Here is a 20,029-nt window from a genome sequence, read left to right on the forward strand (position 1 = left end):
TGTACTGAAGATGAGAAGGGATAATTCTAAAATGTTTAAAATATGTTAGAAAAAGGCTTTTTGTTTGTTGGTTGCTTGAAAAAAGGCTTGGTACAGCTCTCTATTTTTTAGGTGGAATCACTGAAAGTCAGGATTGAACAACTCTTAAAAATCTTCTGGCCCAATCATTCATTTGATGCTTAAATTCCCCTATAACACCCCTTCGAAGTGTTTGTCCACCTTTACTTAGCTGTAGTGCCAGGGAAGTAACTACTTTACTCCTCCACATCATAGAAATTAACAAACAAGAACACATTAGAAAGTTTCTATTTAAAATGATAATGAATTGTATGGAACTTTTCAGGACAGTCAAGAGATTTTTCAGTTGTTACTCAAAATACATAAATCAGAATTGTGCTTTTTACATAGATACAAAATGGGGAAATGCAGGTGGCATAAATACCTTGTGCAGCACGCTGAGACACAGAGTCCCAAGCAAATTCTGGTCTGAAGCACTAGTCAATGCATACGTGAGGGCACAGAATGATGTGGGAAGTCTGAGCTATACAGTGTTATCTCAAAGCTACCCAAGGAAGGTCCTGTATCTTGATTTTCTTCCATAACCTTGACAGTGCTACAGACACTTTTGTTGTCTCCGATTTAGCTCAAGGTAACTGGATTGCTGGAAGATTTAAAATCCCACCTTCCTCGTTCATAATTTTGGTCAGAAGATTGAGTTGATAATCATTAATGTTTAATAAGATAACTGGACACAACCACTCATCAATGTTTTTCTCTTGAAAGCACATTATGCAGACAGAGTGGAGAGACACCATTTCAGCTTAATGAATTTCATGTTTCATTTTGTTTTAATCTACATGGTTAAAATTAATTCCAGCTGATGTGGACTTTTTCCATTTGTGACATAAATCTCAGGGTAGGAAGTTTACTAAAAAATAATTTCAGTGGGGAGAGGGGAATAAATAGGTGGAGCACAGGGGATTTTAAGGACAGTGAAATTCTTCTGTATGACACTATAATGGTGGCTACATGTCATTATGCATTTGTCAAAATTCATAGCATGTACAACCCAAAGTGACCCCTAAAATAAACTGTGGACTTGGGGTGATAATGATGTGCTCGTGTTGGTTCATTGATTGTAACAAATGTACCACTCTGGTGGAGGACTTTGGGGTAGGGGAGCTGTGTGTGTTGGGTGCAGGTGTATACGGGAACTGTATTTTCTGCTCAATGTTACTGTGACCCTAAAACTGCTCTAAAGAATAAAGTCTATTAAAAAATGATTTCGCAAAGCTTTCAGATATAAACACAAGTTTTTGAATAAGCATAACTACTAATTTCCAAACTATTCTTTTGTTATTAAAAAATTAGTTTTGATAAATTAGTAAATTTTTGCACATGGTGATTACAAAACTACAATGAAGGCATTTGGTAAGGGACTTCTTTGGTAAATTATATTGTACCGCGAAGAATCACTCTAATTTAGTTGTATGATAAATCCAGGGATGTTTGAAAAAAGCACCACAGACTAGGCGTATCAGATTTTAAGACATTTTTAAAACAGAACCTGATAACTGGGGGGAAAGATTTTCCCAAGTAATTGTAAAGTAATCTCTGAAATAACTGGATATTTTCTCCAGGTTTTCTGATTGTTTCATAACCTGGTAGCAATTGCAGACTGGTGAAAATAGGTAGTATTTTCTAAAAAATAGCTAGTTGATTTTATTGTATAGCAGAATAGAAAGTGAATCCTTGGAATCATGGCAGAAAGGAGGGGTGTAATGACCTGTTCACCCTTGGGGGGACTAGAAGAGTCCCAAGAATGTATTTTAGTATGGCGGCTCATCCTGCTTCTGGGGGTGACTGTGGACAGTCACAAACAATGAGACTTCCACCAGGATTCTAACCCTAAGAGATATTAGGTAAGATGCATGTGCCTTGCAGAGTATGTGTTATGCTTGTCTTTTTTCCAGAAAAGAGCACAGGGTTTTGATGCAATATTCTAAATGCAAGACGGTTGTCCTTCTCAAGTAGAAGGAGAATATTCTTAAAGAATGTGTATCTGTGAGAGATCATCAAAAGTCCCTAAATAGAGCAAAGGAAATAATACAAAATGGAAACCAGCAAGTATGTGATTCTGTTAAGGCCAAACGGAATCCTAATCTGAGTCAAGATGTTGGCAAGTGAGAGAGAATGATGCACAGGAGGTTGAGATCCTGCCCAACTGAGACTGCACACCCCCTACTGGGGGTGGGGGTGAGTAAGAGGGGACAGTAGGGCAGTAGAGGGGAGGAAGTGTGAATGTGCCCCTTGGACAAGAAGCAGCAGCACAAAGCAAGGACGAAGCAACTGACTGGACTCAGTACACATACTTGATTGAACTCAGGAAAAAGGAACTAAATTTGGAAAAACTAAACTTCTTGAGGTTCCCGTGACTGGCGGTACAGATTGACAAGAGGGAGGAACTCAGTCAGTGCCAACACAGAAACCCCTCCAGCAGCCACTTTTGACCGAATATGACCTTCTCTGCCTTTCCTTATCTGCAGTCACCATCTCCATGACCTTGTCCCTCTCTACTTGCCGTGATGTTTGTTTTCACATTGTGAAAGCATTCTCGGGGTTAGCCCTCCCTGTGATGTGCCCTGGGCCCTATGTGGAGTGGACTGAAGTAGGAGAGTGGATAGAAGTCAGATAGTCCCAAAGTGTAGGTAGTTACATACAACTTTGTGGATTATCTGAAGTCTCTTGCATTGTAGAAATTAGGCGGGAGAATGAAATTGGCAGAATTATGATGCTAGTTTTCCCAACTATTTACATTTAATAGATTTTCCCTGATCACATTATATATTAACTTCTATTATAATACCATAATACGTTTGTTATATAACAGAAGGCATTATCCAAACTGCACATATCACCAGGTAAACTCCTTTAGAAATGGAAATAATTCTAACTTACTCAAGTTTATCAGCTTTCATGCTGTTAAGTGAAAATACTTGAGAGTGTCACAGCTGAGTAAATATTAAAGAAAAACAATGAATGCTTTAGGTAGGGAACTAATAACAAGCCACAGGCCAGCCAAGTTCTTTCCTTTTGATTACTTTTAATCTCTATTATTTCTCAAAAGAAAAGGGGAAGAAAGTCCCTTACTAAAATTCAGAAATCCTATCATCAAGCAAAAATTCCCCTTATAACTAAGTTAGAGGTGGAAATCCTCTTTTAAAAAAATTGCCATGACCAGTTAACACATCAGTACTATCTATAAATACAGTTGTTTAAACACAACAGATAGCCATTACTCAGCAGGTTCATTAATCACAATTCAGCTTGCTATGAGGGATGAAAATTACTGGTGTTATTAAATTTCCACCCCATTACCTTAACATTTATTTAGAACCATTCATCAATGATTTCCTCCTTCATTAGAAGTCACAAGTTAACCAAGCCAAAAAATCATCAAAGAAACACAATACATTTGATCATATCTTGAAAACGTAAATACTTAGTGCAATTTTGTGGATTCACAAAGTCTCTTAAGCATTACAGTAATCCATTCGAGACAATTCTCAAGCCTTCACTTCAACAACCATTATCTATAGACATATCAAACAGTGCTTCAGAAAAAAAGTAATGGATTTCCAGTGATTGGTCTCAACCAGTCCTCTGACAAGTCTGTTACTCCCTCAGTCTTTCTGGTAGTCCCCCAAATACACCTCTGTTTAAGGAACTGTAATCTTTTGTCTTAATGAAAGGCTGCCAGTTTCATCTTATTGTCTTCTCCAGCAATGTTCCTGTCCAATGAAGCCACTTCCCAGCTGTCCACAGGAAACTTTCAGGGGCACCACATCCAGGACTGCTTCTGAGATAGACGTCTTCTAAGATAAATTGAGATCCCAAATAGTATTAACCAGTCAATCAACAAATACTTATAGACTGCTGTTCACAGGAACTGAGATAGCCATTAAAGAGAATATAGTATAAGAAGATAGAGTCCTCTAAAACTTTACACTCTAGATGTCTATAATACACATATACACAAGAAAAGCTAACTCCTAAGACAGAGCAGCAGATTGTTAGTGCTAAATGAATGTCTCGAGTAGGAGCTGCACTAGGACTCTGGATGACTCACTCTGGCCTATGGGGATGAGATAGTTAGGCCATCTTCTCAGAGAGGAGGGAGATATGGAGTGCAAAGGAGGGGAAGGGAAACAAAGACATAAGAGGGACGGGAGAATCATTTGTATTTGAGAGCAAAACGGAGTGAATCTGCAATAAATATAAATCTGCTTTTGTGCGTGGTAACAGTGTAACTACATTTCAAATATGAATAAGATTAATCTTGATTTAGGCATATTTTGACACTCTTCATTTGAAAAGGTGAAGCACACTGAGGTCATCCAAGGCTAGTTCTGTTTGGCTCCACTAAGAAACATGGGAAATATAGTCATGGCTGGCCCTAGCGTAATTACCTCTATACAAAGATTGTTCCTTGAGGTTAATCCCCTCCCATAACCTGTCCCAACCAAATCAATGATAAATTATCATTGTTTGCAATGAGGGAGTTGTTCTGATTGACTTCATAGCTGGCCCTGACCCTTCTCTGATCAATAGATCTGGGAGGCTCATAAGTTCTTCCATTCGAAAAATGTGGTCAATTTTTCTACACCATAGTTCCAGATAATTAGGTTCATCTAATCCAGGTGGTGTTAGTAAATCATAAATTACATTAGCTACAATAGGCATATTGTTGCTATTTCTGGGCTGCCAGTGTCCTGATGTGTGCTTTTTGGTGTTCCACACTCAGGACATCTGTGATGATTTAATGAATGTGTAAATACCAGCTGAAGAAAAAAAAAAGTAAGTGCAAATGGAGGATCCAAATAAAAACATGACTTCCTGACGGGGACATCTGTTGCTTTTGTCTGTTTAGCATCATTTCCCCTTCTATTAATAATTGAAAGTAGTAGCACTCACTATTCATACACTCACTGGGTAATTATCTCTTGCTCATTCTGTGTAGCCTTGTGGGGTTGTCAATCAAGAAGCTTGCTCCCTCCCTGCAAGCTAAACTTTACAAGGAATTTGAATTTTGATAGGAGGGACAAAGAACTAAAAGTGATTGGAATTGATCAGTCCAATGGCAGTGCCCTGGAAAAGACTCTCCTTGCAGTCCTTCAATGCTGTCCTGATGGACTTATCTTTCCAGAGGCATGAGTGGTGAAGCCTTCCTGGTACTGTCAACTAATCCACATTTTTTTCATTTGCTATTAAAAAAAAAATTTACCTAGAGCCCATTTTTGTGGCTTGCAACCAAAGGGGATTAGTGTGTGCACTTTCCTTTCTCTGCTACAACTTCCAACCATAGTGTTAGGGATGGAAAGATTCAAATGGCACGTCACTGTGGAACTCTGCAGGAAGCAGGGGTGACACCATCCATACATCTCACAGTGCTGGTTTCAGCATAGTTGATTTTACGGAAGGTAAAAGTGAATAAAGAGGCCAGAGTGAGAGAACAAAGAGAAGAGCAGTCTGTTCACAAAGGAACAACCCTTTCTTAACACTCATAACAATGAACAGTAAAACAGATCCCAACCGACATCACTCTGAATAAATTTGGGTACACCGTATCTCATCACAAACACCTGCAAATTCCAATTTCATTCACGAAGAAAAAACCCCACTCATCCCCAGAAGTTGCATGTTGGGCTTCTGAGCTAAAAACAAATAGGGGGTATTGTTGCTGTTACTTTCTGGATTAGATAACCAAGAGGACAAAAGCCATCTGATTGCATTGGAGTTCTGTGCCCGCTTTCCTCTTTCCATCAAGTGAGCACTCAAATTGTTCTTCAATGACAAATCTAGAAGGGCTCTAACTACAGGCCATGGATTCTGCACGATATCACAAACACTAGAGGACCTGAGATTAAAGGTGCATTCAAGGACCTGAGATTTTATAATAAGAAAATTTATAATCCACTCTTTTTTAAACAACAATCAAAAATTACCAGGATTTTTTTTATAACGTAATCCCGGGAAGTATGAGTTACCAATAACATCTAATGCAGTGCTGAGACAAGGAATCTTGAGAAAAGTCCACTGGATTTGATAAGGGAAAAGCTTTAGTAGAATGATGAGGACAGGGCACATTTATATGAGGGAAAGAAGGGAATGGGAGGATAGAAAAGAGAGGTTTGGCCAAGAAGAGGAGAGATGGGAAAGTAGTTGGAAGAATCAAGCAAAAATTCTGTTTATTTTCAAGCTAGGGAAGAGCTGCACGTGTTTGGAGGCAGAAGAGAAAGAGCTGCTGAAGAGGAAAAAGACTGACAGGGCTGGCTTCTGGGCAGTCACACAGGGCTCTGTGCTTAGAGAAGCTCTCCACTTGGTTTGATGCTCTATTGTCACTGTCTTGAAATTCTTAATATTTTTTGAACCAGGACCTTGCATTTTCATTTTGCACTAAACTCCACAAAATATGAACATGCTCCAAAAGGTATAAAGCACTATGTACAGACTCATTAATGCCCCTTTGCCCCCCACCCCCAAAGAGATGTGCATACCCTAATCCCCAGAACCTGTATGTTACCTTATATGGCAAAAAGGACTTTGCAGATGTGATTAAGTTTATGGCCTATAGAACCTGGAAAAGGCAAGGAAGCATATCGCCTCCTAAAGCCTCTAGAAGGAATGCAGCCCCGCTGATCCAACTTGGATTTCTGACCTCCAGAACTACAGATAATAAATTTGTTTTGTGTTAAGCAAAGAAATTTGTGGTAACTTGTTTTAGAAGCGATGGGAAACTGATACACATTACATAAATGTAAGGTGATGTATTACTAGTTTTCTAGAAATCAAGGATATGAATAAAACTAATAGCAGCTATTATTTATGGAACACTTCTTTGTGTGAGGCACCATACTAGGCCCTTTATGTATATAAACTTGTATATATGTAGTCACAACAATGTTTGAAGGGGGTATTACTGTGTTTACTTTATAGATGGACAAACTGAGGTCCACAGAGGTTAAGTGTCCAAGGCCACATAAACTAGAGTGTTTTACAAGTGGGGCTGAACCCAGTCACTATCACTCCAAGTTTTTCTGTGTGTTTATCCCCATTCCCATATTTTATTATAAACTTTTGCGTTTGTTCCCATTCTTTAGCGTGCATTATGTTTGTATGTGTCAATATAGGAGTGGGAATGGAAAGAGGCAGAGGATGACAACCACGTCTGCGGCGTATAAAAGAAAAGAGTCGCAGGTGGCTTATCTAGGCACCCGCAATAGATGTGAGGCTACAGAAAAGTCGATGAGATAATATGCTTCAGACTGAAAGTCGGAGACCCCGCATGTTCGTTTCTAATTTCCGTAGGTGCTGAGCGAATCCTGGAGCCTCGCGGCTGTGTGGTGTCAGGGAACAATGACACAGGGAGGGCCCCCCACCCCAGCCTCGTTTCCAGGAGCAACTGCCTAGGGACAGGGCGCAGCGAACGCGGCCGGCGGGAGGGGAGGGCGCACCGCTCCACCCCCCCGCCCTCCTCTTGTTTTGGAGGCCCGCGTGGTCCCGCCTCATTGGCCGCCGTGGAGCCCGAGGGGAGGCGGAGCGGTCTCTGCAGTTGTAGTTCCCGGGTTCGCTCGACCGCGGGCCCCGCCTTCCGGCCGGAGGCGCCCTCTTAGCCGCGCGGGACCACAACTCCCACAAGCCCCGCGCTCGGAGGGGGCGTGGCCGGGACTAAGGGGAAGCTGGGGGCGGGGCCGCCTGGGGGGATGAAGTGGGGGCGCTCGGCGCTCCTGCCTCGTTTGCCGCTGCCGGGGGCCGGGGAGAGCGTACGCGGCGTCCCGAGGGTCGTGCAGACCTCTGACCCTGGAGTCTCGCAGCCGCCGGGAGCCGTCCCGTTGGGTCGTCTCCCGGGCCGCCCGCCGTTCTCCGGCCCCCAGGGGAGCGGCCGGCCGCAGTGTGGGGAGAGGTCAGCATGAGCCGGGGGGTCCGGCGGGCCGCCGCAGGGCAGGGGGCGGCGGCCGCAGTGCAGCTGCTGGTTACCCTGAGCTTCCTCCCGAGCGTCGTCGAGGCCCAGGTAAGCGCGAGTGATGACGGGCGGGGACCCCCGCCGAACGGGCCGCGGCTGTGGCGCGGGGAGGGCCGGGGCCGGCCCCTGAGGTGGGTGGTGGCGAGCGGAAAGGACTGGGGGCTGAAAACCTGACAGTCAAGTCCAGGAAACGTCTGCGAACCGCTTGCGGTGTGCGGGGGTGGCAACACTCATTGGGTAATGGCAGTAAAAAGAGGAAGATAGTGACGGTCCCCGAGGTGTTTTCGTTTGTATTTTTCTTATTATTTAAGCGGCTGGGAGTGTGGCGGGAGATGGGACGGGAATGAAAGCATCCGCGGCTGCTTTGCGAAGAGAGCACGCAGAGAAACGGTGAAGCCCGCCCCTTCAAGGGTTGTGGCGGGGTTGGGGGTGGGGTACGGAGGAGAGGTGACAGACCCTGGGGCCCCTCAAAAGCGGACTGATTGGGAGGAGGACAAGACTTAACTTCCTTGAACTTCTGGCCTTGAGAGTCCCTCGGCTTTTACCCTTGCTCAAGCATCTTCCCTTGCTCAGGACTGCTGTATGTTTACCCAGCTTTTACCCCTGTCTGCAAAGTCGCATCACCACGTGAGCCCAAGTAGGAGCATGGGGGTCTGTGTCTGGCTTTGTGGCTCTCTCAGTAGTGAGGTCATGGCTGGAGAGTAAATTAGGGTTTGAGGGTTGTCTTTGTGAAGCATATGATTCAGAAGTGTTCTCAATATGCTGGAAATGGGAGGGTTAAGTGGTCCAGAGCCTTTTGCCTTCAGAAAGGTGTTTACTTCTTGTTTATATAGTAGAATTTGAATAGACTGCTGCCAGGGGCTGCCGTGCCTTGTCTGCACCTGCTGCAAAGTGGCAAAACTGCTAAGAGCTGGGAGAAAAAAAAGGTGTCTCAGGTGGCCTGATAATGAGGGGAGATGTCATTTGAAGCAATTAAATGCTGATTGCTAAGAAAAATGGAAGGTAGCTGAGTGTAAGCGTGTAAACATGTTTTTCTGACTTTATTCAGACACTTTTTCATGGCGTTATGGTGTCCTGAATCCCAGAATGTCTGAATATTTTATTTGTGTCCATGTTTGAATATTTTAAAAATGAATGATAAAAATAAGAGGGGCAAACTTTTGGTTTTGGTATTGGGGAGCGTGTTAAAAATGCAGATTCTCTGGCCCTACTGCCAGATGTTCTGATTTAGTGGATCTGGATGTGATCCAGGAATCAGCGTTTTAAACAAGCCTTGCAAGTAGCTGTAATGTATTTATTCTTTGAACTATCTTTTAACCCCACTTGGAAAACACTGAAATAGTGGAAGTCTGGGTCTATCTACCAGACTTATGAATAATAAATTTCCCATATTGTTTTTGGCAGAATTATTTTCTAGTTACTTGTTGGGTATTTTTGAGTGGAAATTAATTTAGATATTTTTCTAAAAGGAAATTTTTCTCTTTTTCTTTTTATATAGCAGACACTAATTGTGTACTTTGTCACCAATCTAGAAGCTTCATTTTAGATTTCTTCACCTACCACTAATTATGTGTATTAAAGTTTTATAATTGCATACGTACTTTAAATTTTATTATATCCAAATAAATATATGTAGTTTTAATTTCATTGTGTTCAAATGAATATATGTAGTTCAACAGTTAAAGATTTGTGCATAGTCAAAGTAGCATTGAGCCAAACAATCCTCAAAAGTGAATACATTTCCAGTGGTACTTTCTAATATAGTGTTTGATTTTATTTTAGATAGTACTTTAATCTGTAACATGTTTAAATATACATTATCTCATTCTATTTGATACATCTTTCAGAAGTGGGGCTATTGAGATAATTGAAGTTCAAAGCGCTTAGATGACTAATATCGCACATTTAAGTAAGTGAACAAGATTAAACAGAGCCTAGTGGGCTCCTTTCTGGTCTCTAGGGGACATCTCAGTGTGCTTTCTTCTTTGTATAGAAATAAAGCAGAGGGAGACCCAGGAAAATAAAAAAGTGGAACTTAGCCAGTTCTTCCACTTCTCTTCCATATACTAAATTGGAAGAAAAACAGTAAAGCATTGAGGGAAGAATTAGAGTTTTGAAAAATACCTCTATTCACAAGAAATTATTTAAGGAGATGAATATTTTGAATACATCTCCTTGCAATAAAAGCATAAAATTATTTTTGAGCACATAAAATGATAGGCATTTATATATCTCATACCCAGTTTTCTTATAAATGAAATGCAAATGTGCATTGTAATATGGCAAAGCACTATGAACTAAAGACAGTGCATACAAGCGATATAACAAGTTAATCTTCCTGTAAAGAAGTAATTTCAGTAGGATATATTTTAAAATCTTTCTAAATGCATTTCCGAGGTGGCATGAAATCAAGGAATACACAGAGCGCCCCCCACCCCCCGAAAAAAATGGAAAGCCAGGACCTTGGGACTCAAACAGTGTGGTTCAGTCTCTTAGCGAGGATTTTTCCCAAACTGGAAGACCTTGAGCTTCTGCTTTAACAGCTGCGTGGGGTGGAATGGACAAGAAATGAAGCGTGTGTCTGCCCAAAGAGAGGAAACTAAAAGGAGGTCCCACCATAAAGCTTGGACTCCGAAGAGCTACATCCTCAATATCAGGGTAAATGAGAAATGAATCCCACTACGAGTAAGGGGAAAGCAAAGAAACTTGCTAAGGGAGAGGGGAGAAAGCTCCCTTGAGAATTTGTAACCATGAACAGCTCTTGTATAGGTTTGCAGGCTATATTCATGCCATCTGTGCTGGGAAAAGCTGCAGGTGGAAAACTGAATTTATAGCAGTTCCAGGTTGGTATGCCCCAGTTTACTGGTAAAAGCAAATATCCATCCCCTCTGGAGGAATTTGTTTTCAACCCAGCCCTAAAGAATTCTTGAAGATAAAGTGCCAAGAAGAATAACCCACTAACAGTCAAAAAATCACAAAACATACAAGGCATCATGAATGAGGTATTAGAAATATAGACTACAGAAGTAGACCTGTAATGACTTTAGAGTCTGAAAATATCATACAATAATTTAAAATCACTATGTTTAATGTGTTTAAATTATAAAAGAGACAGAAACTTGCTTAAAGAATGACCAAAAAGATTAAAACATAATGAAATAGAAGTTCTAGAAAGAAAATTAAAAACTCAATGGGTAGATTAGATAGCTGATTATACTCAGCAGAAGAAATGATTATTGAATTAGACAACCATTTTATGTCTTTTTCTTTCTACTTAATCCTCCAACACCTCTTTTTCCATCCTCGCTCTTAGCTTCATACTTCACTAACAAAACTGAAGTAATCAGAGCAATCCACATCTATCCACCTGCTGGTCTTGGTACCCACATGTTTTGACTCCCTGTCAATTAACATAGATGAACTGTTTGTACTCTTATCAAAGGCCAGTCCCTCCACTTGTATATTAGGTCCCATGCCTTCTTTCTGTTTTAAGGACATGGTTGAGCAAATCTTCCCTTTGTCTCCTGGATCATTAATTTTTCCTTCTCTAATAGACTGTTACTGTCATCATAAAACATACTGTTAATTCTGCTATTTTAAAGTTCTCTCTTGACCCACCCCTCCTCCGGCTCGGCTCCATTTTTCTGTTCCCCTCTATAGAAAAACTTCTCAAAAGAGTTATCTTTAGTCCTCCTACTCTGGCCCTTGCTTCAGCCCATTTGTCAGACTTTTGCCCCTACCACTCCTCCAAAACTGGTCTTGTCAAGGTCATTAATGTCTTCCTTGTTGCTAAAGCCAATAGTTAGTTTTTAAACTTTAGCTTTACCTATCAGCAGCATTTTTTCACAACTCATCACTCACTGGCCCCCACTCCACTTCACCCTTCCTTGCAAAAAAGTATGGCTTGTTCCTTTCCCTCGAAGTTTTGCCAAAATTTCAGTGAGACCTTCTATAACTATCCTTTTTTAATAGTAGCAGACCCAATTTTGCAATAGCTGTCTCCATGTCTCCGTATCACTTTATTACTACCTGACAGACTCTATACTTTGCTTATTCATTTTTTTTTTTCTCTCCTCTTATAAGAATGTAAGCTCTTGGAGGGCAGAGATTTTTGTCTGTGTTGCTTTTCTTTCTTCTAATTCTATTTTCCCAGCATTTAGACCAGTGCAAGGCTTATGTTAGGCCTTCAATAAATATGTTGAATGAATGAATAAATGAATGGAAAATAAATGCAAGTTAATTATTCAGAATGAAGCCCAGAGAGATAATGGGATAGTAAATATTAAAGAGAGCTTAAGAGATATGGAGAATAGAATAAGAAGGTATAATATGTCTGATTGGAGTTCCAGAAGAATGTAATAGAATAGGGAAAGAGCAGTATTGATTCCTGCATGTCAGTATGAAAAAGAACCTAATAGAAACATGAACAAAAGACATGAACAGACATTTCACACAGGAAGAAATACAAATGCCTTATAAAACATAACCTTGTACCGCATTATTGCATTAAAAAAAATCAGATACCCTTTCATGCTTATTAGATTGGCAAAAATTAAATTACAGATTAATATCAAATATTGGTGAGGATATGACTTAACAGTAACTTCTATCCACTATTGGTAGGATTGTAAATTGGCACCACTGTTTTGGAAATAAGCCTGCCATTCCCTTGTAAAACTGGACAAGTACTTACAGTAATTCCACTCCTAAGCATATTATCTGGAGAAACTCTTACATGTATATATTGGGAGATAACGTCCAAAAATGTTTGTATAGCATTGTTCTTTGTATAGGAAACAACCTAAATATGGATTGTATTAGTTTCCTGTTGCTGCTGTAACAAATTACCACAAACTTAGTGGCTTAAAACAACACAAATTTATTATCTTATAGTTCTATAGACAAGAAGTCTGAAAATGGGCCTTACAGGGTTAAAATCAAGGTATCAATAGACTGCTTCCTTCTGGAGGCTCTAGGGGAGAATCGATCCTTGCCTTTTCCAAGCTTCTAGAGGCTGTTGTGTTCCTTGGCTAGTAGCCTCTTCCTCTATCTTCAAAGCCAGTAATGTAGCATCTTCCAGTCTTTCTCTGACTCTGACATTCCTGTCTCCTTTTTATAAGGAGCTTTGTATTGAGTCCACGAGAATAATCTGGTATAATCTTACCATTGCAAGATCCTTGACTAAATCACATCTGCAAAATCCCTTTTGCCATGTAAAATAACATATTCACAGGTTTCAGGAATTAGGACATGAACATATTTAGGGGGCCATTATTCTGCCTACCATATTGATCACAATAGAACAAAGAAGTGGTGATATTTTCATATAATGTAACACAGCAGGGAAAATGAGCTACTATAAAACTTATCATCTTGGATAGATGCCAAAATGTTAGCAAAAGAAGCACATCATAGAAGAATTCACACATTAGATTCCATTGATATTAAAGTTCAAAAACAAAAAAACCAACCCTCTCAGTATATTGTTTAGGGATACATCATATGTGATGAAATTACAAAGAAAAGTAAAGAAATTAACAAAAATAAAATTTTGGGGGGCCGCCCTGGTGGTGCAAGTGGTTAAGTGCGTGCTCTGCTGCGGCGGCCCGGGGTTCGCCAGTTCAGATCCCAGGCGGGCACCAACGCACCGCTTCGTGGCAAGCCATGCTGTGCCGGCGCCCCACATAAAGTAGAGGAAGATGGGCACGGATGTTAGCCCAGGGCCAGTCTTCCTCACAAAAAAAGAGGAGGATTGGCAGATGTTAGCACAGGGCTGATCTTCCTCACAAATCTATCTATCTATCTATAGATATATATATATAAATTAATTAAATAAATAAAATAAAATTTTTTATCTCCAAAGGGAGGAAGATGGATGTAATTAATGAGGGACTTAAAAGATACCGGCAGTATTCCATGTCTGTTTTTTAAAAGTTTGGTGATACACTGGTTTTTGTCGTAGTAGTAGTCTTTAAGACTTAGAAGTATGTACATGGTAGTTTTGTATATCTTACCCCAGCCCCTATCACAATTAAAATATTTTTAAAAAATAAAATAGGGTGCTTTACTAACTATAAGTCAACAATTTAAGAAAAATTCATAAGAAAGAGTAATCACTGGATAAAATATTTGTAAAACCTAGACAGTTTTTTGGTTTGTATTTTTTTTTCCCTATTATTTAGGGGGCTAGAATTTGAAGTTTCATAAGTAGTAAGCTAGAGCAGTAGAATGAAATTCAGTAGAGCTAGTGACAGGATCTTAGTAAGCAGGATAGCAAAGCATATGGAATTCCAGAGCCAAAATTCTTGATAATGATCCCTTGTTCTTTATCTCAAGGTAATATAGCTCTAAGTCTGTATGTTGTAGGGGAGTTTGGTGACACATTTACACTCCTCGGAAGACAGCATGAGAAAGAAACCACTGGGAAAAGACCGATTTCCGTTTTCTGATCACTCTGCACATATTCCTTCTATGGATCACATGAATAACCTTTAATAGGCTGAGTCCCATTTTTGTTTTTAAATTTTAATTTTCATTGAGATAATTGTAGGTTCCATGCAGTTGTAAGAAATAATACAGAGAAACGCCATGTACCTTTTATCCAGTTTTCTCCAATGGTGACGTTTTGTAAACATACAGTGTAATATTATAACCAAGACATTGACATTGGTACAATCTACTGATCTTATTTAGATTTCCTGTTTTACTTGTCTCATTTGTGTATGTGTGTATTTGTTCTTTTATCACAGGTGTAGGTTCGTGTATCTACCACCACAGTCAAGATACTGAATAATTTCATCACCACAAGGATCTTTCCTATTGCTCTTTTATAACCACACCTACCTCTTTTCCCACTCTACTCCCTTACTCCAGCTCCCATCCCCTACTCCACTCCCTAAGCCCGGGCAACCGATAATCTGTTTGTTCTCCATTTCTAAAATTTTGTCATTTCAGAAATGTTATATAAATGAAATCACACAATATATAACCTTTTGGGATTGATTTTTTTCACTCAGCATTACTTCCTGAAGATTCATCTGAGATGTGCATGTCAGTGAATCCCATTTTAAAATTTAGCTGAAGAATGTTTTATGGAATTTTTGGAGTCAGCACTCACTTTGTAAATATCAGTTTCTCTTCTTAGATTAATGTATACTTTGAGTAGTAGATAAGAGCATGTATTTTAAAGTGTGATAGATGTGGGACTAAGTCGCATTCCTACTTTGGAAAAATTATTTTAACCTTGCTAAGCCTTAGTTTCCTTATATGTAAAATGCGGATAATAATACCTATTTTATAGGATATTTAAAGAATTAATGAGATAACATATGTAATGCTCTTAGCACCATGCCTGTCACGTAAGTGTTCCATAAATGGCAGTCTAAAAGAAAGATAGGGTTACAACAGCAATATTATTACAGTCTGTGACTTCCAGGTTAGTCTTAGAAAAAATTTCTTTACCATTCCAATGACTACTTGGATTTTATATATGTTTAGGCAAAGGGAGGAGCATTCAATATCTTTCTTTTTGACCACTAAACAAGAATGTTTAGTTCTTCAGAATGGGTATATCTAATCCTTCTATTGATTTTTATTTAATTGATCATGGTAAAAAAGTAAGTGACTACTTTAATGTTCTGTATCTTAATTAGCAAATACTAGCTAATTTGAATGTATAAATTATCTTTTTATATAAAACAGATTTGTTAAGGTTGAAACATCAGTAATTTACATATTTTAAATTATATATATATATATATTTTTTTTTTCTAGGTCATCGGAGTCCTAGATGATTGCTTGTGTGATATTGAGAGCATTGATAACTTCAACACCTTCAAAATCTTCCCCAAAATAAAAAAATTGCAAGAACGAGACTATTTCCGTTATTACAAGGTATGGTTATGATTTTTTGATTCTGTTGGTACCAAAATTTTTATATAGCTGTCTACAGATGTGACTTTTATCACCCTTTTGAAAACCCGTTTTGACTCTTCTCAGAACCCTATGTATATCTTTTATCATTGGAATGTGTTAAGTATTGTAGTGAAAACCTGTTAGTGGTTTTCAACACCAAGAATCTGAACCCTCTTCCTGTGTTTGGGGAATTCTTCATCTTTTAGTTTTGATTTTGAGGCAGAGACTCCGCCCTCTACAGAAGCTGAAAATGCCAGGGACTTATTTTGTCAGCCTCCCTTGTAACTTAGATTCTGCAGTCTAGACACACGTAGCCAGGTTTTGAGTTGTGCTGATGGCAGTGTCATGTGCTAGCATTGTTAGCAGTGCAGAGCATCACAGCAGGAGACATTCATTGGGTTACTCACTGAGAGGGCTTGCAAACCAGCCTGAGGATACAAGTAGAACACCATCCGTGGTAATACTGCAGAACTGGTTCTGAAATCTAACAGTAGTCTACTCTAGACCTCTACAAACTAACCAATGATAGTTTAAAGGCCACAGCAATAAGTCAATATTGAAAAGAACAATATTTTAAATTTAAAAACTGTATTTTAAAAGCTGCTGTTGTGCTTTGTCTCTGCTTTTGCTCTCAGTATTCAGTTGGGTTTATAATTTCCTTGATTTTCATTTTAAAAATTGAGCATGATTTTTTTTTAATCATGATTCTGTATAGGTTATCTTAGTCCTTTAAATATTTTTGAGGATAAAAAAATCCAGTATTTTGGTAGTTTTAGGTTGTGCAGAAAGATAAAGTATAAAATTAAAGATTTGAGAGCCCATCCCCTTTTCCCATCAGCACCAAGAATATCCCAAAAAGGTGAATGTTTCTCCTCTATACAAAATCCTTTAGGAATGCAGATTCCATAAACTTGTTTTGAAGAGTAATCTTTGCCTAAATAAACTATTGAGTATCTATTATTCTAGGCATTTTACATACAGATAAGACAGGTTAGAGAATAGCTTCTTCTAATTCCCACCCCTAAATCTACAAATCTATCTGCATTTGTAGCTGCTTTCTCCTGCTTCCTTTCTACTATTAGGTGTAACCATATGAAGTTGTTGCTTTTATAGGTCAAAATGGTTGAATATTGCCAATTTCATATACAGTGGAGGAAGTGTTCCTTCTATCAAAGATCATCCCTTCACAGAACGTCCAGATCACATCTCCATTCAATATATCATGGCCCTCACTCTTTACTCCTCCATTTGGGATTGTATCTTCTATTTCTGTATCCCCACAGGCCTGGTCAATAGTAGGCACTCAAATATTTGAATAAATGAATGAATATCTTGTTTAATCTTTACCCTGAAATCCTGTCAAGTCAGTATCATCCACATTTTACAAATGAAGAAGCAATGGTTTAGGTATCCTAGGTAGGGTACTTTTGTTGGCTAACAGAACAGAAGTTTTATTAAGAAAAGATGTGGAGCAGCTCACAAAATTGAAAGATAAGCTGAAGAAGCATACGTCAGAAAAGATAGAAATTAGACCAGGAACTAATGGCCATTCTCTTTATGGTACCACCAAAATTTTGCATCCAATTCACCATTTTCCCATATTTTTCGCAACACTTTATACAAGAGTCAGATTTCTGGGAGAAAGGGTCAATTGGTCTAGGTAGAGTCATGTGACCCATTGACTGAAAGAGGGAAAGACACTTTGGTTAACAGTCCTATTTGCATAAATATAAGGGGAGTCATTGTTTCTCAAAAGGAGATCAGGGGATGTTACAGAAGAAGGAAAGTTGAAAGTTGGATAGGCAAAAATAACAATGTGGTCCTTAGCTAGCCAACATACAATTCATCCTTCTTATACGTGCAATTTAAAAAATGTTCTAACCAACATAATGAAATTACCCCATATGTAACCAGAACATACTCATATCCTCTCCCGAGGGAGGGTAATGCAATGATCTAGTTAATGCGTTTATCTCTAACTCTAGGATATTTGGGTGATATATACACCCCTTCTAGTTCTGTCAACCTATGAATTAAACAAAAAGGAACTTTAGCCACCACCAGTATACTCTACATACAATAGTGGCTGAAAAGGAAAGCTAAGAGAAGAGGTTAATTTTAAACATACACATACATAGTTATGATTCAGCAAGCAAGGAAATATAGGTAGAAGCAACAGTCTATCGCCTCAACTGGTCAGTTGACTGCTATAGCTGGTATTTATAATTTCTCTCTTGTACCGTCCATTCTGTGTCTTTATTCACCAAATATTTATTGAATGATTACTTTGTAGCAGGCTGTATTCTAAGTGCTGTGGATACAGCAGTGAATAAGACAAAGACTCTGACCTCATAAAGCTTTTATTCTGATTAGGGAGACAAACAGTAAACAAGTAAACGATAAAATATAATTTCATACGGTTATAAAATAAATGATATGGAGAAAAATAAAGCAAAGTAGGAGATAGTAATTTGGGTGAGGAAGGTAGGTAATCCTATTTTAAAGAAGTTGGTCAGGAAAGGAGGGTACTTATGCTGTGCCATTGGAGCAAAGACCTATCTTTGTGAAAGAGTAAGCCGTGACAAGTTCTGGGGAAAGAACGTTCCAGGGAACGGGAATAGAACTGCAGGTATAAAGCTCTTGACTGCAGGTGTAAAGGTTTAGAGTGTTTATACTGTGAGGAATAATAATAATATTGGTATAGCTGGAGCAAGTGAATGAGAAGGAGAGTTGGAGAGGCAGCTAGGGGCTAGACAAAAAAAATTAGAGAGCTTGTTAACCACAAAGATGTTGGATTTTATTCTAAGTATGATAAGAAGCTATTGGAGGGATGTGTACAAAATAGACTGTAAAGGTGAGACAGGAAATAGAGAAACCATTTAGGAGGCTATTGCAGTAGTCCAGATGAAAGATGATGTGGGTTTGGAAGAGGGTAGTAGAGTTGGAAGAGGAGAAAAATGATCGAATTAAATTTCATGTATAAAAGGTAACACCAACAAGCGTTTCTGGTGGAGTGAATGTAAGGTGTGAGGGTAGAAGTGAAATCAACGATGATGCCTAAGTATTCAGCATGTTACAAAAAAATATATCACGACCACGTGGATTTTATTCCAAGAATGCAAAGATGAAGCTTTTAGGTCTTCAACAAAATTCAACACACTTTCCTGATTTTTAAAAAATTCAATAAATTAAGAATGATGGATACTTCCTTAACATAATTTCAATCCTAGCATTAGCATTGCCAGCAACTTTCTTATGGGGAAACACTAGAGGAATTCTCATTTAGGTCAGGAACTAAGACAAAGGTACCTACTATCTCCTTCAGTGTTGGAGGTATTAGTCAGTATATTTTCAAATAAGAAAAAACAACTAAAGATATAAAAATTTTAAAAGAATATGTAAAATTATATTTATAAATGACAGAAGTATACCTAGAAAACTCAAAAGAAATAAGAAAATGAACAATAAAAAATGCATTGATAGGCTATAAACTTAAACAAAAATCAGTATCTTCATGATTACAAATAAGAACAAGTTAGAAGACGTAATGTAAAAGAAATCCTCATTTACATTAGCAATGGAAAAAGATAAAATATGTAGGAATAAATGTATCAAGAAATGTGCAAAACCTAAAAGAAGAAAGCTTTAAAACACTCCCGAAGGACATGCAAGTAGGCTAAAACAAATGGACAGATGTATTTTGTAGCATAAAGATGTTAATCCTCCCATGTTAATACATAAATTTAATATGATCCTAGTAAAAATACCAGTAGTTTTTTTTCTGGAGCTGGACAAGTTGTCACAACTTAAGTTCCCTGGGAAGCAGACTCAGAGACAGTGATTAGTGTGTAAGAGGTTTACTGGGGACTGTTCTTGGAACCAACAACTTAGGGAAGGAAAAGGAAGGGAGAAAATCAGGACTGGGCAAAGAGAGATGTAAAGCTATGATGCAGCCTCAGGGGAAACCTCAGGTGACCCTTTGGGGACTTCTTAAGATGGGATGACCCTCCAGAGCTGTCCCCACTTGAGAGAGAGGTCTAGGCCTTTTTATCCCTATACCAGTCATTGAATGAAGGCCATCATAGGAAGGGG

At 38.9% G+C, this 20,029-nt stretch overlaps 1 protein-coding gene across 1 annotated transcript in view; it reads left to right on the forward strand.

The window, feature by feature from the left end:
• Positions 1–7,763: 7,763 nt before the first annotated feature.
• ERO1B (endoplasmic reticulum oxidoreductase 1 beta) overlaps positions 7,764–20,029 on the forward strand; it is a 58,126-nt gene continuing 45,860 nt past the window's right edge. Inside the window, exons 1-2 of the mRNA XM_004432393.3 lie at positions 7,764–8,071; positions 15,797–15,916. Of these exons, the coding sequence (XP_004432450.3) occupies positions 7,970–8,071; positions 15,797–15,916 (222 nt within the window). The 5' untranslated portion in view covers positions 7,764–7,969. The remainder of the gene's footprint in view (positions 8,072–15,796; positions 15,917–20,029) is intronic.

Source organism: Ceratotherium simum, chromosome 6 (genome assembly GCF_057802395.1).
Source record: "Ceratotherium simum simum isolate JZ-2026a chromosome 6, ASM5780239v1, whole genome shotgun sequence".
Taxonomy (NCBI): domain Eukaryota; kingdom Metazoa; phylum Chordata; class Mammalia; order Perissodactyla; family Rhinocerotidae; genus Ceratotherium; species Ceratotherium simum.